Genomic DNA, 22719 nt, shown 5'->3' with positions numbered 1-22719 from the left:
TTTCTGACGCTTTGCTGGTGCAAGCAGCTCGAACTCCCTGAGAAGAATTTTCCTCTTTGGGGAGTCTTTACTAACTCCCCACGAAGCCCGACATCTTGAGGGGCTGCCTCGGGCTCAGGGCTTGCAGCTGCTCCTCAGCCTATCTGCCCTGCCTGACGACTGTTTCCTTCTTCCTCATACCCACGGTGGCGAAACAGCCCACTCATTCCCACCTGCACCACGTGGCCACCTCCCCACACGACACCGGGAGGGAAGGAACGCGGCCATCGCTGCTTCATCACGGGCACTAACACGAGGGTCCCTAACGTGACAAGACGTACCCTGCACCACACCCCAGGGGTACTGCCTGGCCTTGGCCATCTTGTTGCCAATCTTCACTTCTTCGGTGCTGCCAACCACCGCAAAGGGGAGATGGACCTGTCGGGCAACAGAAGAGGCGAGCGGTTACCTCGGCGGCTCCCACCACAGCCTCCCCTGACCCCATCACGCTCCCTGATAGAGAGGAATGTCTTTCAGTAGAGAAAAGGTGGTCACATGAAGGAGGATGGGGGTCCCTGTGGCTGGGCGGATGCCCTTCATGAAGTATACTCGGCAATCAAATACAAACTAGAGTTAAGGACCGACCTGAGCTGCGTGCCGTCGCTCACAGCTGCCATCCATTACCTGTGACCACAGGGTACTTCAAACATGGCTTGTGGAGGACTGGAAAGATGGCTTAGTGGTTAAGAGCACTGGCTGCTCTTCCAGGAAACCTAGGTTCAGTTCCCAGCACCCACACGGTAGTGGCTAACAAACCATCCGCAATTCCAGTTCCCGAAGATCTGATGCCCTCTTCTGGTCTCCATGGGCACGGCATGCACATGGTATATATACAAAACAGCCATACACACAAAATAAAAATAAGTCAATCTTTTAAAATATATACGGCTTGTGGGATCAAGATGATCACTTTTAAATTTCATTTACTTTTTAATTGATTCACGTTTAAATTAAAAAATGAAAGCAATGCAAACTATCTTCCCATTAAATATTAAATTTATTGATTGGTAGGAGTTTGCATTTCATTTAGCTTTGAGCTCAAATCAAATCTTTAAAAAGAAAAGAGAACAGTTTTATGAAGGCAGTGCAAATTTTAAGAAAAACTATCTTGGGCAACTGTCTTCATATTGAAAAACTTTAAAGCAATTAGGAATAATGAATACATGGTCTGTTTTTTTACTGTAATTTCATGACATGTAAATGCAGATCAGTTGTTTCTGATGAAGGTGAACTCTGACTTGAGGTTTCAGGTCGTCAGAAGTATACACTGGAAGTGGAAGTGTCACACTGGTGAGGTCAAATGGACTGCACCTGGCTTACAATGTCCTTCCATTGAACACGGCCGTTCTACTTCCTGGCTTTTCACAACTGGGGTGGGACCCACGGCCCTGCATGTGTTAGGTGTGAGCTGACCACGGAACTGAGCCTCCAGCTCCAGGACTAGTTCAGATGGCTCATCAATACACGGAAATCAAGTCAGAAAAACACTTTAGCCCAAAACACTGGCTCCAGCTTCGCCCCCAGGCTTAGCTCAAGCAGAGATGGTATGGTGTCCAAGACAACGGACTCTTCCACACGGGGTTATCTGGTAGTTATGGCTACATCCTGGCTATGGGGGAGAAGACTGCTTTCCACTAGCACACAGGCGCAAGGAGAGCTGAAGCGGCTGCTTTGAGAATTACGGTTTATGGTTCCCTGTCCACCGTTGAAAGGGATAGAAGGTTTGCACGACGAATCTTCTCCCACACAGAATCTGGCAGCATCCACGGCTCAGGATGCACACACGGTATTCTGTGTGATGCACAAGATACCTGGACTTCCTAGTCCAGGGTATATCAAGACAGCTCAGCAGTTACAAATCAGAGCAGTGCTCTTACTGAGGACCAGAGTTCTGTTCCCATATTGTTTTTTTGGTGGGGGGGGGGCATGGACACTCACAACCACTCCAGATCTAAAGCCTCTGCTCTCAAATGCACATACTCACATACAGACACACACCCATACACATAATTAAAAATAATTCTGTTTTGTTTTGAGACAAGGTCTGATTATGTAGCCTTGGCTGGCTGGAAACTTGCTATGTAGACCAGACTGGCCTCAAAATCACAGAGATATGCCTACCTCTGTCTCCCTCCCCAAGTGCTGAGATTAAAGGCATGTGCCAACCAGCTTCAGCTAAAAATATATTTAATTTTTTCCCTAATCAATCTCTCACAGTATAGGAAGGAGAACACATTCTTTTCTCAAATCCCAAATCTGAAACACTGTAGGCAAGGAGAAAGGGACCTATCCAGACGACATTCTGACATATGAATCCAGGAAATAGTCCCCATTCAATGTGACAGGAACAACTTCCAGGTCTAGATTTAATAATGAATACACAGAGCCTGGCAGTGGTGGAGCACGCCTTTAAGGCAGAGGCAGGCAGATCTCTGTGAGTTCGAGGCCAGCCTGGGCTACCAAGTGAGTTCCAGGAAAGGCGCAAAGCTACACAGAGAAACCCTGTCTCGAAAAACCAAAAAATAAAAAATAAAAAAGAATACACAGATGTGACAGGAAAATGGTGAGGGGCCTGTAAACTGGGGAGGTACAGGCTGAAAGGGAGAGGAATGTGTAGCGAGATAGGGAAGGAGGTAACAAAGTAGCTCACGTTTCCTCTTGTATGGGACCCTAGATGCAAGTGTGTGTGTGTGTGTGTGTGTGTGTGTGTGTGTGTGAGAGAGAGAGAGAGAGAGAGAGAGAGAGAGAGAGAGAGAGAGAGAGAGAGAGAGAGAGAAGCAGAGGAGACTGAGGGAAGGAAGAAAACTGCTAAGCTGGTACGGTGTTCAACATGGCTTGGCATCTTGTCCTAACTGGGGCAACGAAAGACTTGAGAAAGGACAGACACACAGAAAAGCACGATGACGGAGCCACGCCCACACCTATATGCTCTGCCGGAACCTCATCCAGCTGACTGTGTCCAGTATGGGGGGGGAGGTGTTCTCAGTAGGAGGTCCCTGTAATGAGCAGTAAACCTCAGAAGTTGCTAGTTTTTGCACACAATAGTCAATTGTTGGGCTGGAGAGATGGCTCAGAGGTTAAGAGCACTGACTGCTCTTCCAGAGGTCCTGAGTTCAATTCCCAGCACCCACATGGTGGCTCACAACCATCTGTAATGAGATCTGGCGCCCTCTTCTGGCCTGCAGACATATGTGCAGGCAGAATACTATATACATAATAAATAAATAAAATTTCTAAAAAAAAAATAGTCAATTGTTAGTTACACTTGTACACACTGTCCACATTCACACTCAGACTAGAGAAAGGCTTTGCCGTTCCTCTGAGCTTCATGGTTCAGGCAGGGGAGGGGGGTAGAGGGTAGGTGGGGAAGGGGTGGCAACAGCATTGCCATTCTTATGAAACTAAGGCGTAGGTCTTTGATATTGTCACCCCCATGCCAACAATACACATCCCCTCAAGACTTCAATAGCTCCTTGCACACTCACTCTGGGCTTCCTCGGCTCTCCACAAGTAGGGGTTAACATGAGCAAAGTATGACATAGACTTTTGAAACCCATTATTTTTGTACACTAAAAATTAATCTAAAAAGAAAAGTACTTGTAACTCCCCAAAATAGGTAAATAAATTATGGGTGGGGTGGGGTGGGGGGAAACAACTGATCCACTCATACCAATAACCCTAGCTAGCACTCAAGAGGCTGAGGCAGGAGGATCAAAAGTTTGAAGGCAGCCTTGGCTATACTTTGAGTTTGAGGCCAGTTTGGGCTAGAAGAGACCTGGTCCTGAAAACGACGAAAGGGCTGAGACAGCGCCTTTATCTCCTGATAGCTACCTCGCTGGCTGCCGTGGGCAGCATCCCTCACCTTCCGGTTTACCTACAGATCCAGGAAAGCACAGGGAAACCGCACAGAGGAGAAGCCGGTACCGAGGCAAAGGGAGGCAGGCAGCCAGATTTCCGCCAGCGGGACAGAGTGGGGGCTCCTCCCCTTGAACTGCTTTGTATGAGGTCCTGGACCCGTGTCACATGCCCAGAGGACTCCCCATAGAAATCAGAGAGGAGAGAAAGCTGAAATAATCCTGCCTACCCTTCCCACTTGACAGCTGGGGAAACTGAGGCAGCGGCTAGTGAAATGCCACACTAAAAATTAATCTAAAAAGAAAAGTACTTGTAACTCCCCAAAATAGGTAAATAAATAGGTAAACAGCAGAGCTGGAGTCCCACTGAAGACCTCTGTGCAGGCTTTTCCAGCCACGCTGCCACGTGGCCACTACACCAGCTTCCCGGAAGGCCTGCCACACGGTCACTACCCCAGCTTCCCGGAAGGCCTCCCTCCGGTCCCCAGCTGACCGACGACTTACACTCATCGTTGCGTTGATCTCGGCCACCGTCTCCTCGTCTGTGGGGAACTGATAGATCTGGACTCCGTTGCTGACTAGTTCACTCATGATCTTACTCTTGAATTTGTGCAACTCATTCTTGGCAATGGTGTCAGCTTTTGCAATGATTGGAATGATGTTCACCTGCAAAGCAAGCACGTCCGTGTTCACACAATCCCGCCGCAGGAAAGACAACTAGACGGTGAAAAACGCGGCCACGAAACCAAAGCTGCAGGGCAGCACCGTAAGAGGAGTGAATGCAGGCCGCGCTGACCATCAGGCTGCCTAAGACGTGAGAGTCAGCCGCAGCCTCGGTCTCCGCTCACCCCCTGAACGCTGACTTCCTCGCATCCCACACTGACACTGGTGATTTCCTCTCCGCACCGCCTCCCACGTTACAGAGTAAAAGGAAGTGTCTGCACTCCGCCACAAACAGTGGCAGCAAGGAAGTCAGGCCACTCTTGGGATAGACAGCCGCCCCTTTCAGGGGCTTGACTTTTGCACGCCCACAAAGCACTGGGGAAGCAGAGCATCATCGGTGCTACGCAGGACCCCCTTTCCTTTCTTCTGATGGCCCGAAAGTTTCTGGGGGATTCAAGTATTAAACCAAAGTAAAAAAATGATAAATAAAATACAATACTTTTTAATTACCTATGTTGTAAATTTCCAAACTCAGAGTTTTTAATTCTTTTGAAAACCATTTTCAATCAATCGGCCTTTTCAGTCTCAAAATCAAGGCTCGCTTGAGCACAGTGGCACACACACATAATCCCAGCTCCAAGGAGGCAGGGCCAGGAGGTTGAAGCATCCAAGGCCGGCCTCAGCTACACACTTAAGTCTGACGCTGGCATGGGCTACAGGAGACCCTGGCTCAAAAACAGCAAGGCTCACTTCCTGAGTCTCAGCTGCATAAAGACGGGAGCATTCGGAGTTTGACGTTAATGGCAGCCCAGGGTAAGAGCCCAGGACACACCGGAAGGCCGGCGCAAAGCCCCAAGGTGGGACACTGTTTCCAACTCCCCAACCTTGTCCAAAGGACACGGTTCGCTTGTCTTTTCGAGAGAGGGTCTCACGTAGCCGGCCGCAAACCCACTCTGTGCTCAGGCTGGTTGGGACTCCTGATTCTCCTGTGTCCACCTCCTGAGTGCTGGGATGACAGAAATGGCTTTTTTTTTTCAGTTCATGATTTAAGATGAACATTCTCCCTCTTCCTCGCAGGGGTTCACAGGGGTTTTAGTGAATGGTACTGACATCTGTGTCTAGACTACACTCTCCGCCCCAGCTCAGGAGCTCACTGTCTTTCAGTCACATTTGAATTTTTTGCTGTTCTCCTCCAAGGGCCAAATCAGAAACTCCTGATGAACCAGAGCAAGAGATGTGCTGACAAGGTCTTTGTCTTCACCCCCTCTCCTCCCAAACAACCCCCATGGGCTCGGGCTTCCTCCAGGTAAGGGGAGCATCCCCGACGGCAGAGCAAGCGCCTGATCAGACCCGAGGGGCAAAGCCCTCCCTCCGTTGTGCCTGCCGACTACCGTCGGTGGGTGGGTGGGTGGGTGGTAGTAGTAATAGTAATAATATAGTAATAATTATAATAATAATAATAATGCTTTAAGACCAGTAGAGTGTCTTTCTGTAAAGCACCATGCCCTTGGGTGCTGGAAGCCCAAGGAGCCTGGCTGGTCCAGAGAGGAGCCTGGGACAGGTTGATTGCTGCACATTCATTCTCTCTATGCTTCAGTTCTCGGCAGAGAAAGAATCTTTTAAACAGTTGATTTTGGGGGGTTAGGGGTACACCCAATATACATCCTAAAGCTTTTATCATCCAGTAAGACTCTCCACTGAGTGCAAAAGGGGGTTAGAGTCGAGAAGGTACCACGGGGTAGTTTGTGGTTTTTCTTGACACCTTTTGTATCATCTCATTCAGAACACACTGCTTTCTGTTCATTTCAAAACAGAAAATGAATTAATTACAAAATTGGACATTAGATTTTATCACACCAAAGAGCCCTTCCTTCAAGAGCTGTAAAAACAGAGGCTACAAACACGGCAGGCCCAGGGCCAACAATGAAACACGGACTTTATTTTCTGTTGAGGTGAGTGTAGTGCTAAAATCTGAAAGGCTGAGTGTCCTCAAGTAGGCAAAACGTTAAAATCTGATACTGCTCTAAATTCAAATTAAAGCCAGTGCTTTATAGACCTCCAGGAGGGCAAATAAATGTAGTCCCCAATTTAAGAACTAAGTGTAGTTTCGTGGGCTAGTTTTATCTTCTCCTAACACTCAGAAGAGGATTTTCAACACTTATCTTATTTGGCCAAACCCGATCTCCATAATCTAGGAGAAAAGAAAGCGTTAACAAAAGCCAGCCACACGCATTCCATAAATAACCTGGGGCCTTAGGGAAAGGCTGACCGGGGGATGGAGCCACATCCAGTACCTTGCTGTCTAGCTTCTTCATGGTGACCAGGTCCAGGGACTTCAGTGAATGTCCTGTGGGGGCGATGAAGTAAAGGCAGGCGTGAATCCTCGTGTCATGGTAGTTGAAGAGAGACCGTTTGATTTTCAATTCCTCTTGCAAGTAGGCCTCAAACTGGGCGTCAATGTATTCCACTATAGGCTTGTAGCTAGAATGCAGAAGAACGTTTTTTAAAAACACATTTTCAATTTCACGTTTTAGTTTCAAAGCTCCTGCAGGTTGGTACAGTCTTTCAGTAAACGCGATGGGTGATTCACTCTGCCCTCAGAGACAGGACCTTGACCTTCCGGCCTCAGCTCCCTTTCTCTGTCCCAGCCGCACACAGCCACTTGTACCGGCCCCTAGGCATCAGCCTCACATGCCTCTGCTCACAGTGTCCTTTAGCTAGAACCTCTAAGACATCTCAGGAGAGTGATTCTGACAGCTTTAATGCCTGGTTGGCATTGGTGCAGGGCACGAAAGCAGCTTGTGATTTCAGAATGGGGCATCACTGACCCCAGCTTTTCTCTGGTCCTCTGAACATCCCCCCCAGAGGCATGCAGGCTGAGCGCTCTGCATTTCCGTAAGTTCATCAAGAAAGACACTGAAGAGCCTGGGAAACTGTGATTCAAGATTCTTCCCAATGTAAGAACTTCTGGGCCGGGCGGTGGTGGCGCACGCCTTGAATCCCAGCACTCGGGAGGCAGAGCCAGGCGGATCTCTGTGAGTTCGAGGCCAGCCTGGGCTACCAAGTGAGTTCCAGGAAAGGCGCAAAGCTACACAGAGAAACCCTGTCTCGAAAAACCAAAAAAAAAAAAAAGAACTTCTGTCCTCTAACCATAAAACTGGCTCCGCTCTGCCACACCAAGCCAGAGTTAACTCTGTTTTGGAAAACTGTGTATGATTCTATTAACTGGCTGTGAAAATTATCAACAGCGTATCAGGAACCTATTCTTCAGCAAGTAAGCAGTATGTTGATTATTGTGGAAAAACACATTAACAACCCCTTCAGTCCCCAAGGGAACCAATCAGAAGGACTTCGCTTTAGCAGCAGAGAAACAGGAATGCAAAACTCACTTTCTGTTTTAAGTTTGTGAGAACAATTCAGCTGTAAGAAAATGAAAGTCTTTCAACAGCCAGACCCAAAAATTAAACTGAAAGCCCCAACAGGACACTACAAAACGTCACAATGGGGTGACAGCAGACGTCCTATGTCCTACCTACGTCCTACCTATGGGAGAATGGCAGAGAACAGACTCATGACCAAGACTGAGAAGAATCAGCAAACAGCTTTTGTTTTATTTGGGGGGGGGGGGCAGGGAGTGAGAGCATGTGCATGCATAGAGGCTAGAGGTCAGCTTCAGGCATCGTTCCTTGAGAACCACTCACTCGTGTTCTCGTTCTCTCTCTCTCTCTCTCTCTCTCTCTCTCTCTCTCTCTCTCTCTCTCTCTCTCTCTCTCTCTCTCTCTCTCTCCTCTGGTTTTTCCTGACAGAGGTTTCTCTGTGTAGTTTTGGTGCCTGTCCTAGAGCCTGTCCTGGATCTCACTCTGTAGCCCATGATGGCCTCGAATTCACAGAGATCCTCCTGCCTCTGCCTCCCTAGTACTGGGATTAAAGGTTTGCGCCACACCACGGCCGCCAGGCCCATTCACTTTCTTTTTTAAGACGGGGTCTCTTCCTGGTTTGGGACTTGCCCAGTCGGCTGAGTCAGCTAGCCACTGAGGACCAGGGGTGCTTCGGTCTCTCCTCCCCGAACTAGAATTCCAAGCTGTAGCACCACCCTTGGCTTGTGGATATGTATTTTAGGGGGGAACCCAGGTCCTCACGCCTGCACAGTGCATACTTTACTGAACGAGTGAGCTCTCTCCACATCCCCTGGCTCAGGTGTTTTGAGGCAGAGTCTTGACATGTACATAGCTGGCCTTGAACTTGCTGTGTTACCTAGGGCAGCCTCTGCTCAAACTCGTGGTATTCCTGCCTCAGTTTCCCAAGTGCCGGGACCACATGCACATATGTATTTCTACCACCAACTACTAAACAACTGTTCACTGCTTTCCACCGATGGCATGTAAACAGTCTCTACGGGTTAAAAGAAAAGGTAGACTATGTCTCAGCAATTAGAATTAGAATCGCAAAACTCTAATGGAAAGGATAGTGACGGATAAGATTCTCTTTCGCTTCTCAATTTTGAAATATAGGCACAGATTACCTAACAATACTCAGGTTTGTTATTTCCAGACAGTTGTGTAAGAGAATTATGGATTCAGGCCAAAGTGCCTGAGCCCCAAATCAAGCATCCCAGTCCCCAGCTCCGTGGCCTCAGACAGGTCACTAAATCTTTCTGTGCTTCACTTTCCTCCTAGATAAGACAGGCACCAAAATAACAGGTTGAGTAGATCCTGGTACACACTTCTCATCCCAGTCCTGGGAGGTAGACGAAGGAAGATCAAGAGTTCAAGGCCAGCCTCAGCTACACAACAGTTCCAGACAAGCCTGGGCTACAAGAGACCCTGTCTTTAAAAAAAAAGTTAAACAAATAAAATAAATATGTTTTATTATAAAGTTACAGTAACAAGTGAATGAACTAGTAGATGTAAAGGATGTGCACCACAAAAGTATTTCATAATATCATAAACACAGAATGCAGTAAATCCAAAGAAAGTGGTTGGAGTTTTTAAAAAGAGGAGGGAGGGAAAAGAGGGAGGAAGAGAGAGACGGAGGGGGAGAGGGGGAGAGAGAGGGAGAGAAGGAGAGAGGGAGAGGGGGAGAGGGAGAGAGAGAGAGAGAGAGAGAGAGAGAGAGAGAGAGAGAGAGAGAGAGAGAGAGAGAGAGAGAGCGAGCGCCAGCCGAGAGCCAAGAACTCCACACCCTTTTCAGTACCCACTTCCTTAGTGCTGAGCCCCACCCTGGGGGAAGTCCAGGAGGTCAACCCATCATGTCTGGGGGCTGAGCCAGCAGAGTTTCCTAACAGGGGGCAGGCTGCTCTCCTCAGCAACCCCTTATCCCACGGGGAGGAAAAGACGCTCCCAATGAGTCCTTGCCTCCTTATTTCTGAGTCTGGGCTGTCCCTGCCTTGTCTCAGGAGCCGTCCAAGCTTGTTCCTTTCTGTCTTCTACTAATTTCTCTTCTTGCCTCTTGTCTCTGAGGCACCTCCACACTGAAGTGGGGTGCGGTGGGGGACATGGTGGAGACTGCTGTCAGAGCTGGGGTTTTAAGGCCTTTGTTCTCTGTCCCCCAGGCCTCCTCTGGGGCTTCTACCGAACGCCTGCCAGCCCTTCACCCCTTTCCTCTGGGGTCCCCCTGGAAAACCACATTTATTCTGACCATCTCTTCGAAGACAAGTCACAGCTCTACCTCCAGCCCTCCCCGGCCTTTCTGCTGAGCTTCAGATCCACGCATCCAACCGCTCATGGAACGTTCCCAATTCTCTCTCCTCTCCTCCCCACAGGAGCCTTGCTCCCTACCTGTCATTTTCAGCCTGTGGGTACCAGAAACCTGGAGGTCAACGTGGAGACCCCCCACTCCCCTCCACAGCCAAGAATGAAACCTCTTCCATCTCTGGGGGTGAAGGCCTAGTCCGTGAAAGATATAACTCTCCCCTACCAACATCTCCAGCAAAATATCCAATCAATAAAAGGAATGTGGCACAAGTATTTTTTATTTTTAAAGCAAAGAGGAGGAGGAAAAAAAAAAAGACCTAAAAGGAGAAAGGGAGAGGAAATTACATCATTATAAATAAACAAAAGCCGCGGACTCTTGGAGAACGGTTTCCTTAGGCTAAAGTTTCACTATGGGAACGAAACAATGACGTTTCCTCCAGGGAAACAGGCCGGCTGCGGCCTGTTCTCCCCCAGTATCCTCGAAACAAGCGGTCCACTGTATCTCAACCCCTTCACTTCTTGTTATCTGTATTCACAGGAAGATAAAGCCTAAACCTAGCTACCCTCTGCCAGTTCCCACTGCTGTAGACAGGACACCGGTCTCTGCTCTGTGTGGCCAACTCCAACTTCTCTGGATTGTGGCCCTATCAAGTGTCGGAGGTGGGGAGCACAAAGAAGCTGTTAACGTCATTTCCTTTTAGGGGACTACTCCTTCCCACTACTCACTTTATCCATACGTTTCTAGCCATTAAAAAGTACAGTGAAATGAGATGTGCTCGCCCTAAAATTACAGGGAGAAGTTATTTTATGTGATTGTTTTTCTATGATCATTCTTGCAAAACAGTCACAGGTATTATCTGGACACTGACTCCATTTTCCATGATTAAAATGTCAGCATGTTTTCCCTTTCCTCTTGCTATCTGTTCACCAAAGACCATTTTCCTTACCTCTGGATTCCCCTGCCAGGAAGCTGAATAGAAACTTGGAGTTGAAAGGTCAAACATGCATATCACTGCAGTTTTATAACTGTGGTGGAGACGGGGATTCTCTCAGTGGACTGGATTGTCCACACTCTTCAAGGCTGGTTACCTTATGTTCATGGTACCTCCCAAAGGTGGGGTAAACTATTCTGGTTCTAGTTAGGGAGCAAGAATTTGCTGGTTCTTGCCTCTCCAGACCCCCTTTCCTCATCCATGAGTACAGACAGCCAGAGCGAGGAAGCCCTTAAACAAGACTTAAACATAACAGGAAATCCTCCCAGGCCCCTCTTCCTGCCTCCTTCTAGCTAGCCAGGTCAGAGGCAGATAATGTTTCAAGAATGCCGACACGTCCCAAGTCTATAAACACACTGGGACATTCTTGATGTCCTGAATCCATGGGAGAAAAGCTTGCTTAACAGAAAAAAGATAAGCCTGGCTTTGAGTGCATCCCCCATTCCTATACGGTTACACACTGATGCAAAAATGCATACCCCACTTCCAATATTCTGACGGAAACAGAGACTGTCCAGCAACTATTTTTAGAGAAGTCATTTAAGTTTACAGTCAACTGTCAACAACGCCTTTTGAGGCATGGGCCTAGAGCTCCGAAAGTCATTCAAAAAGGTTATGCAAGAGTTGTCAAGAAATTAAAGAGGAAAAAAAAATATTTGGTATCTAGGTTAGGTTAATATCACACTTCCTCTCTTTGAGTCTCCTTGGAAACTATTATTTGACCCAAATGAGTCAGATAATTTCTTAAAGAGGGCTCCAGATGCAGATATGAGGATCTGCCTGGTGCTAGCTTGGCTACTTTGCAGCCGGTTGCTGGCCAGTGAAAACCCACCGGCCTCAGGGGAAGTCTCGGTTAGGGGTGAGAAAAAAGAAAAAACAGGGGCAGTGTCGAGGCCACCACTGCAAGCTGGAAGAGCACATGCAGCTTCTGCAGCAAGATGCCAGACGGAGGCTGCTGCTGCTCAACGCTGTGGGAAGCCTGACAGGAATCCAGCCAGGGAATGCATAAACATGACATTCCCTAACTCCCAGAAGAGAGCTATCTATCCCACAAAGAGACCTCAGACAGGCTTTCCTCAGTGCACGGTCCGGGACAGTGCAGGGAACAGAAGCCCCCCACTCCCCTCACCCCGGCTCTGTCGCCAGCTCCCACAATGCACCTGTGCCCTTCTCCGGGTCCCCAGAGTTTTCTCCTCATTTGCGGTACCTTCACATTACAGTGGCCCTGAGGCACTGATGATGAGGCCTCCCCACCATGCCTAGGCACTGAAAGTCAGGGGAAGGTCAGAGCCTGGCTGTCCCTTCCCCAGCGAGGGACAGATGGCCCTACTTTGATCCTATGCAAATGAAGTCCCTTTCACTAAAGTAACAGTCGCCTGTGTTATCACAGGACAATGTCTACTGCAGAGTGTCTAAAGCACTCTGAGATAAAACAGACCACACTGCTCCGCTAAAGAACGAATTACACCTTTCTGTCATGAACTGTAGTACTCACTTCCGCTGGGCACTGTTACAATGTATCTAGACGACACACATTCCTACATTAAAGGGTTTCAAACTCCTCTTTACAGAATATATCCACAGAAACACACACACACACACACACACACACGCACGCACGCACGCACGCACGCACGCACGCACGCACGCACGCACCATTTTTGAGGAGATCTTTAAAAACTGTCACAGACGCAGTTTATAAGCAAAACATCCCACAACTACTGACCACTCTAAGGGGGGAGATAGCCCTATAATGCTGTCACTACGCAAAAATGTGTCTAGAGTCATCCTTGGGCCTGAGATGGTTTTAGTCTTCCTAAATCTCTTTTTGTATGAGCACAGCTCCTGAAAGTCTAGCAGGTCTCCACACCGAGAATGCGGGAGACAAGGAGGCATCCCGGGGCTGAGTACCCGTCTCAGGCCACCCCTACAAGGACCATGAAATCTACAAGGTCTGGCCTTGGTCTCGTGGTTTTCTATAAATTACAAGGCTGCCATAGGCACGGTGGTAGAAATGAGGTTTTCTCTCCTTGGTTTGGCCAGACTGCAAGGAAACCCACTTCCTTTAGACTACAGGGAAACTACAGCCGGGGTTATGGGCCGGAGGTTCAGGTAACAGCTTGAGAACAAGTGGAACATTTTAAACAGTCAAGACATCTGAACTTAAGAACGGAGAACAGGTTCACTGTTCACCTGAGAGGACAGTTAACGTACACATTCCACTCTGGCGAGTTCGAAGAAATAACAGCTCCCCTCAAGGGGAGGCAAACAGCCACTCACGGTGAAGACCCACATTTATGTGGCTTTACAAATGAGTTAGTGTGCCACAAAATAAAAACTCACCGCGGTAATTTTACAATAGAGCTTCAAGCTTATGTGATGAGTCAGGGCCGGATTTTACGACTACACAAGAATCCACTGGTAGAGAGCAGTCTCTACCTGAGCACAAACCACCGTGCCGAAATGCTTTTAAAACATTTTATTTTTTAATTAAGAGTTATTTTCCCATACATACATAGGATTTTGTAGTATAAATTACCTAATTAGACAAACTTCCAGGTAGAGGAAATTTTAATTCATCCAATTTTATCGACATTCCTCATTAGACCCAGCCCACCCTCCCAGGTGTTATGCAGACACTATTTGGTAATTCTGCCCCCAAAGTCTTCGGGGCCCTCGGATGTACCTGGGCTGGAGCTTCCTTGAGATGGAGCTTCCTTGAGCCGCCCATCCCCTGACCCATTTCTGTAGCCGCAAAACTCCCAAGACATACCTGTCATCTTTATTAATCTGGTCTCCAAATCCCACCGTGTCCACAATGGTGAGCTTCAGCCGGACATTGCTCTCCTGAAGTTCGTAACTTCGGGCTTTCAACCGGACACCTGGCTCATTGTGAGTAGCTGGGTCACTTTCAAATTTGGTGTTGAATAAAGTGTCCATCAACGTGGACTTGCCAATGCCCGTCTCACCTAGAGAACCAGAAAGAAAAATCAAAACTAGTTTAAAAGGCGGGGAGGGCAATATTACCGGAAACTGCACCGTGAGTCCCACAGTTCTCTGAAGGATGATCTACGGACCACTTCCTTAGAAAAGCCTCTAAATTCATAAACTACTCAGCGGAAGAGGCTTGGACGTACAGATCAGGCTGTTTCCTAAGTAGCCAGGCCTGCAATCCCAGCACCTCAGGAGGCTGTGGCAGGAGAGTTACACGATGAACAACTCAGTGAGACACTGTCTCCGAATACAAAGTCAAAAGGAATGGCAGAACTGCCTGGCACATATGCGGTAGATCCTCAGTATGAAAAAAAAAAAAAAAGACATTTTTAACCCCTGGAGAGTCAGTACTGTGAGTCTCCCTATGGCCACTTTGTATATCACAAGGATAAAAACTATCTCTTTCTCTCCTAAATCAGTCTGTAAAGTTTATTACTTAAGGAAAGATACATTAGTGGATTTAATGTTAAAAAAAAGAATATATTTGATAACAATAATCACCAAAGTTGTCAAGTGCTTACTGCGTGCCAGGCCCAAGATAGGAGGTACCACAGAGTCCCATTTATATTTCCTGTTCCCAACACTCAGCCACTGAAGTGCCCTGCACTTGGCACAGAGCGGTAAGGCTCTAAAGTATCTTAAAGTCACAGTGTAAAGCGGCAGAACCAGAGTTTTAACCGAGTGTATACGGTCCTAGTGTTTACATTTACTCCGACTCTCTGGTACAGCTATGGCTGGGCATCTTTGTCTATCTCTCTGCTCTTCCCTCTCCCCCTCTACCTCTCTCTTCCTCCTCTCTGCTGAGCTGAAGTCAAGATAACACCTACCAGTTTATGGATTTCATGGCCACACCTGTGATGATATTTTAAACAAGGCTTGAAGCAATGGCTTTATTGATTTACAGTGATATTTCCAGCCAAGGGTGTGTGCTGGGCTTTTCATGTGCACCAGGCAGAGGGAAGGACACGAAACAACTGTCCCAATCAATCAGGGAGGGCCAATGGGAAGCCGGGAAGAACTGAGGATTCTAAACATTCAGCTTAGGACAAGCAGAGACCTCTCCTACCTTCAGTTTACCCACTGAGTTTGGAGCTATGGGACAGAGAACCAAGACCGTCACTGGCGATGGTGGTTGAATGTTGACATGTTATCAAGAGGGGATGTAGAAATCAAGATGCACTGGCCCCAAAATGCACCTTTCGATTGTAGTCAGTGGACTGTCCTCTTAGACACTCAATTAAATGTGTCAACATTTTATACATATATAAAATGTTCCTGACCCTAACCTGACAATGTTCCTGAAGTCCCTCTCTTGAAGGAAAGCTGCAGTCACTTTTCAGATGCTGAAAGCCCATGTGGGGAAGGAGAAATCCTAGAATCTGTAGTCTTAAGGCAACTCTCTCAGTATCTGGACAAAACTGAGCAACTGGAACTTTGATGTTATTGTAACCACTGCTTCTCGACACAATGTAAAACGAAGCGGGAGGGAGGCTTTCTGGTGTGGGCTTTTCTGATGAGCAGCCTGATGTGGCTCGCCACTTAGGCATTGATTCACTTCTTCGGTAAAAAGTTGCTCGAGTGCATTTTCCTTACTCTTTTAACCTTTTCCACTGTGTCCCCGACAGATCTAAGATCATAGACTTCCCGCCCTCATCAGCCAGTATTTTTCCAGTGCCTACTGTGTACCCAGCTCTGTGCCAAGTTTGAGGGATACAACAATGAACTAGGCCGATAGGGCGTTCTCTGATATCTTAGAATCTGGTCGAGAGTGTAACCAAATACCAAGTGGATTCTAAGGGCGTGCTATGGGAACAGCAGCCAAAGTGTGCCGGCCATAGTCACAGTTTTCTCCTGAGCAAGGCCACACCTTTTACCCTGTGACCCCGTGAGTTGCCACAGAAAACTGGACAATAGCTTGGCCTCTGACCCCAAGGCAACCACAGAGGCCTGGCGGCTGCAGTGCCACATTCTAGACCCAGCCGAGTAGAATGTCTCTGCAGAAGAGACCATCAGCACGCTGTCACGGCCTGGAAAAGGAAAGGTGGACAGAGAGAAGTCGACAGGCTGAAATGACGAGGGAGGGAAGGGGTGAACACGTGGAAGCCACAGGGGAGACAGAGCATCAGCTGGGAACGTGGCAGAAGAGAGCAGATCGCTACAGAAGCGGGAAACACTGGAAACGGAGTTATAAAGCCGGTGTCTGAGTACTTCCTAGGCTAATGAGGGGAGGTGCGGGGACAACAGGGTGAACAGACCAAATGCTGACCGCTTGCACCTCAGGCACTGCCTGGATCTCATTCCAGACGGCTCTGCATCTGGCCGGACAGTATTTGAGACTGAGTTTGGTCTTCCTTACTTTCCTGAATATCCATTCTCTCATGCATAGTAACACGCACGCACACCCCAGTATAAAATAACATAAGCTAATCTGCTTCTTCACAAGGAGCCCTTTCCAAGCCCATGCCCATAATTCTCGTCCTTACAAATTAGCCAAGAGCAAAACAAAGTGACAGTGTGACGGACACAGATAGGAAAGAGCATTCTCCCCTTAAGGGACTCGGACTGTGCTGGGCAGCCTGCTGGTGACAGGGCTCACGCCACCGTGAGCATGTGCTGGGCAGGGGCTGCTTGGGTCCCAGAAAACTATACTCACAGGACATCAGCAAAGAGGCACTAAGTGCCCCCCACCCAGAAGTTTCCACCAGGTCAAAGGTAGTCACAGAGTGACCTACTTTTCTCTCATGTTTCCCTGAGGACAGCAATAAAACTTCCATTTACAAGGCAAGGATTCTAGGCTACCTGAGGCCGCAATTACTTTCTCTCTCTCTCTCTCTCTCTCTCTCTCTCTCTCTCTCTCTCTCTCTCTCTCTCTCTCTCTCTCTAACTAGCTGAGAATTACTTAAGCACGTGCGAATTGGGAATACCATCCATCACCTTTTTTTAAAAAGACCTAGCATGTTTCATGATTGCCTACATTAAGGGGGAAATTGTGAACAATTAGCGTTCTAGACCGTACTTATAGCACAGAGTCACTCAGATGGCTGAAAAAACCCCACTTTCCTCTCAATTTCCGAGTGCTGGGCTTCCCAGGTCTGTGCTCTGCGCTTCTGAGGGCTGTCCTTAGAACCAGCAACACTGGCAGCCACGTGACCACCAAGAGCAGTCAGTGGGAAGTGCAGAGGGAGGAGAGAGGACCACAGAGACAGGGGGTGGGGGAGGGAGTGTCTTTCCGCAGTCCTGGGGTCCTGTTTGGCTACACAAGGGCTCCATCACTTAGCTGCATCCCAAGCCTTGGTTTGTGTTGTTCAGCTGTCTTTTGTCTATCTTGTGTCTTTGAGACAGGGTCTCACTGTGTAGTCCTAGCTGGCCTTGAACTCACACAGATCTGCAGACCTTTGCCTCCCATAGTGCTGGGACCCAAGGCATGTACTATGTCTTGTTTTGACAAGGTCCTGCTTTGTAGCCTAGGCTGGTCTTGAACTCACTATATAGCCCAGGTAAGCCTCAAACTTGCTATCTTATGCCTCCGTCTTAGAGGCCCACACCACCATGCCTGGCACAGGGGAGATTTTTCAATGCACTGGCCTTTGAACCTTCAAGCTAAACTCTAAATGCAAAGCCCTGTCTACACCTCGAAGTTCCCCTAAAGCAAAAACATGTCTTTTACTTTCCTTCTTTGTAAAAAAGATTTATTTTTATTTGATGTAATTGAGTGTTTTTGCTTAGTTAAGGTGTCTACTGATGTGAAGAGACACTGTGACCACAGCAACTCTTATAAAGGAAAACATTTAGTAGGGGTGGCTCACAGTTCAGAGGTCCAGTCCATTATCATGGTGGGGACATGGTGGCGTGCAGGCAGACATGGTGCTAGAGAAGCAGCTGAGAGCTCTACATCTTGATCCACAGGCAACAGGAAGTGATCTGAATGAACTAGGCACAGCTTGAGCATAGGCGACATCAAAGTCTACCCACACAGTGACATGCTTCCTCCAACAAGGCCATACCTCCGAATAGTGCCACTCCGTAGGAGCCTATGGGGGCCAATTACATTCAAACTACCACACTGGTTAACTGACAACCTACGTACAGGACCCAGCTCCCACCAATCACATACCGACACCTTCAGAAAAGCGTGACTGACACCAACTTTGCAGCATTTCAAAGCTCACAGTAGAGCTCCAGGCACAGAGGAGGTTGCGTTTGTTAACGCTAACAGAGAGTCAAAATGGTCGTGTGGAAGATCCCTTTGCTGGATTGGCCACTTCGGTGGCTTTTCCGTGTGTGGCTGTTCTGGGGTCGACTCATCTGCCTGAGCACACAATGGCAGAAGTAATGGAAGCCGGTGATGAAGTGCTCTCAGTGGCTCCCGTTTCTGTGGCTCCTGCCAATGATGGGGACCGTGACACCCACATCCCAGGGGGAAGCAGTCCCACGCTTCTGCTCACTCAGGCTCACTTCAGGTGGACATTAAAAACAGCCAGAGCCGCAGGATGAATCACACTGATGCCTGAGTCAGACCCTTCACGCTAACTGCCAAGCCTGGCGACCCAGGGAAACAGCTGTATGCAGAGGCCTCCTTGCCCCGCGTAGGGAGCCAAGAGTTTAGTGGACGGAGCCGGGTAATCAGGCAGCCGAAAGCTATGTTATTACTCCCCACACACTGGCCTTTGACGAAACCTGCTTTGGCATAACAGTGCCAGCCTGCAAGGGGATTAAAAGACCACACCACATGACATGACTGACTGCACTTTGGGGATGCTCCCAAACCCTGAACGCGACATCCCCCAGTACCTCTTTTCTGAAAAATCCATACGATTTTTTTCTTGTTTGTTTGTTTAGGTGAGTTTTGTCTGAAGCAATTATTTCTGTTTTTTACTTAATAAATCTCTCACACATCAAACTTTGAACTTGTGTTTGGCACATAATCTGATAACGGTTCCAGACAAGCCTGAAACAGGCTTTGAGCTCGACCCCAACCTGGGCTCCCCCTTATTTTCTGGGGTCGACTTTATCTTCACTCATTTTATCCTACGAGCTGTTTCATAGTCCTTCCTGGGAAAAGGCGGGACCAAGACGTGGAAGATGGGATTGCAAGCAGACACTGCAGACTTGGGAAAGCAATTTTAAACCTGTCTGTGTTCTATTCATCTCCTCCTCAAAACAATTATGCTGGATTTTTTTAAAATCCATTTTCAAAATACATTACTGATTGACTCTTCTTTTCTGACTCTTCAGTTCCTCTTCAGACAGGGATGGTGAGAGCCTCCCATTCCTCTCCATGCTCCTAAGACCCTACACTCACCCGGGTGAGTGTGGACGGGGCCTCCAAGAGAATCAGTGTCCCTCTGGAGAATGAATGAGTTATAGAAATCTAAAACTGTGGCAAGAGGCTGAATAAGAACTGACGATTGTTTGCTAAAATACCTCCTGTATAAAAACGAAAGGCTTTATTGAAAGTGTGGTTTGGGTGGGGGTGACTTAATGTAAGCAGGATGGAGAGGGAGCCAATACCTCCAGCTCCCATCCTGCATGTGGAATGGACTCTCTCTTCCTTGCCCTCCTTCCCAGGATGCGACATTGGTGGATTCTAATGGCGGACAGCAACACAGATGCTCTGAAACCAGACTAAGTTCACGTCAAGATCAGTTTCATCAGCCCTGATTTATCTTCTCTGCTTACAACTCACAAAACAAAATAGTGATTCGATAGTCTTTTGATTGAAAAAAAAAAAAGGCTCTTTAATGGAATCATAACATTTCCTGTTTATATTTCTCACAAGAGAGTAAAACGAGGTGGGTGTGGTGGCGCATACTTTTAATCCCAGCGCTCAGGAGGCGGAGGCAGCAGATCTCTGAGTTCGTGGCCAGCCTGGTCTACATAGAGAGTTCCAGGGCATCCAAGTCTCACATGGTGAGACTCGGTCTCTAGAGATCAAAAACAAAATAAAAATAAAAGAAAAAGTAAAATGATGCTACAAATGGGTGGGTTTGCTGTATAAAAAGTGTAACGGACAGGTCAGGATGAAAAGTAGTGGAGAAATTCCATGGACGCTCAAGTCAATGGCGCCTACTCCTCCATGTGTTCTCCAAATACTTTGACTGGCTAGAGCTCTTTCTCCTAAGCTTTTACCTTAAACAATCATTGACTGAGAATGGAGTTTGCTCTTGTTGTTGCTATAAGACACCTGTGGTTGAGAGCTTTGACAAGCCTCACTTCTGATGTGCTGGTATTTATTGCTGACGTGCCTAGCTTCCAGAGAGTTTATGTTGCTCCCAACCAAAGAGCCCTGACTGTCAACTTCTGTGACTAACGATTGCGATTGCCTGAGACAGGGTAGCTTGATGGAGAGGCAGTCTGTGGAGCTCACATTTGTGGAGATTTGAAGACCTGGTGCCAGCCTCAAGTTGGTGCTAATGAGACCTAACAATGGTGGATGGCGTGGTGGACAAGCTCATGGCCAGACGGGAGGCCAGAGGCTGGGGAACAGCCAGAATAAGCCCTCTCCTCACTGTACTCTCACTGCATTCTCTCACCGCCCTCTCTCACCGCCCTCTCTCACCGCACTCTCTCACCGCACTCTCTCACTGCACTCTCTCACTGCACTCTCTCACTGTCCTCTCACTGCACTCTCTCACTGCACTCTCTCACTAGGTCAGACACGGAGACCCAGGAGAACTCTCCTCCCTCCTGAAGGCAAAACCTAAGTGCCTCTCCCAGACACCCCATTCTTAAAGGTCCCACAAGGTACTGTCACCAAGGCGGCGTCCCCAGCATGGGAACTCTTGGAAGAGACTCAAACCACAGCCAAATGGTAGTGAAAGGAAATCTGCAACGTCTGAAGAATTACATACGCTGTCTTGGAAGTATGTCCAGATTTATCATGAAGTGAAAAAAGTTAAAGCACATAAACAGAGTGATCCTTGGGGTAACCCAAACCCCAAACACCTGTGCACTGTGAGGGCCCTCATCTGTCCGGAGTGTGGGTCCCCCACCCACCTCCCTTCTCATAAAGCCTTTCTTTCTCATAGGGAGCCGCTTGGTTCTGGAGCAGACGGAGCTCCACTCCCAGCCAGGCTGGGCATGTGACCCGCACCCAGAATAATCTGTGGTGGTGGGTGATCTGTGTCAGGGAATGGTTTGGTCCTTCCCACAGTGGTCAAGCTGGTAACTGCTGGAAGCCGGACTGCTGGGGGGAAAGCATAAACAGGAACAGGCCACCAGGAGCAAGCAACATCCACAAGCGGGCGGTGTTCTGACCACATCCTTCCATCCCGGGAGGCAACTGTGCTCTGTGTGTGCGCGTGTGCACTGTGTATACACACATCCGTGTGTGTCAGTGACAGCACCTATGTGTGAAAGCCTTGGGCCTTCCACTTGGTTTGAGACAGCGTATCTGTAGTTTTCTGACTGTCTATGCCAGACTAGCTAGCCCATGAGCGCCTTGCCCCCATCTCCGTCTCGCAGAGAGACACTGGAATTCTGCACCAAGCTTATGCAGGGGTTCTGGGGATTTGAACTCAGGTCCTCACACCTGTGTAGCGAGTGTGCTTGCTCACTGAACCATGTGCCCAGCCCCGGAGCTAGTTTTTCTTAATTCTATCATTTTAATGTGTTATTTTCTGAGCCTATACGGGGGAAGGCAATCATAGCTACACTTAAATTAGATTTCTCCAATTCTCTGTGAAAAGGAACTTCCCATTATAAGAACGATGATCAAAGAAAGTCTTTGCTTACACTGGAGACGAGGAAAAGGGTCCAAAAGCCAAGGAGGCAGGCATCCTCTGAAATTATAAAAAGCAAGGGAATTGTTCTCCCTGGGGTTCCTGTAAGTGATGGCACCCACAGACCAACGCGGAACTCTGCCTACACAACGGGAAGGTGTAATAATACATCGGGTGTATTACAAGCCACCAGACTAGTTTCTTATTAGAGAAAGAGGCAGGAAACTCCTAGAAGCATCCCAGGGTTATCTGTAGGAACACAAATTCAGGTGGGAGTTTTCTAACTTTTCAATAATAAGCACATATTATGTTAATTACTTTGAGAAGCTGCACTTACAAGCCGAAGCAAACTGCCCACGTACAGAAACAGGGTATTACTACTTATCCAGGAGAGGGGCTTTTTCTAATCTAACAATTGGATTAACATAAGGAAATCCAATCTGTATCAAATTGTGCTGTTTACCATGAGGGAGGGGTCAGTCATGAAGCCACTGCATGCGGCCTCCCCAGTTAGATCCTGCCCTCTAGCAAGCCCAATCCCACAGGACAGCTCCCCACGATAGTGCGGGAGGCACAGCGCAACTCTCAGACCAATTCGTGAAGCCAGTTTTGGAAAGGGAATGTGGGGAGGCTTGGAAGGGAAGTCAGAATAGTAACTGGCTCAGAATTATAATTGAGCACACTTTTCAATACAAAACCAGCAAACTGCTACACTAATGAAGAACTGCCCTGCTCCGCAATGGGCATGTACCAAGAAACAAAT

At 48.0% G+C, this 22719-nt stretch overlaps 1 protein-coding gene across 5 annotated transcripts in view; it reads right to left on the bottom strand.

Annotated features, from left to right (window-relative positions):
• Window positions 1–22719, bottom strand: part of Septin11 (septin 11) — an 88140-nt gene that overhangs the window by 17081 nt on the left and 48340 nt on the right. For all 5 annotated transcript variants that reach the window (XR_013043024.1, XR_013043025.1, XM_076546652.1 and 2 more), the window contains exons 3-6: window positions 14015–14210; window positions 6851–7037; window positions 4398–4559; window positions 321–417 (exon numbers count right to left, since the gene is read on the bottom strand). Coding sequence is in view for 3 of the 5 variants with exons in the window: in XM_076546652.1 (XP_076402767.1) it covers window positions 321–417; window positions 4398–4559; window positions 6851–7037; window positions 14015–14210 (642 nt within the window). In the remaining 2 variants the exon portion in view is untranslated. The remainder of the gene's footprint in view (window positions 1–320; window positions 418–4397; window positions 4560–6850; window positions 7038–14014; window positions 14211–22719) is intronic.

The sequence above is a fragment of the Peromyscus maniculatus genome, chromosome 10 (assembly GCF_049852395.1).
Source record: "Peromyscus maniculatus bairdii isolate BWxNUB_F1_BW_parent chromosome 10, HU_Pman_BW_mat_3.1, whole genome shotgun sequence".
In the NCBI taxonomy this organism is placed as follows: domain Eukaryota; kingdom Metazoa; phylum Chordata; class Mammalia; order Rodentia; family Cricetidae; genus Peromyscus; species Peromyscus maniculatus.
Note: the sequence above shows the minus strand (reverse complement) of the source record. Positions and strands in the feature narration are given on the sequence as shown.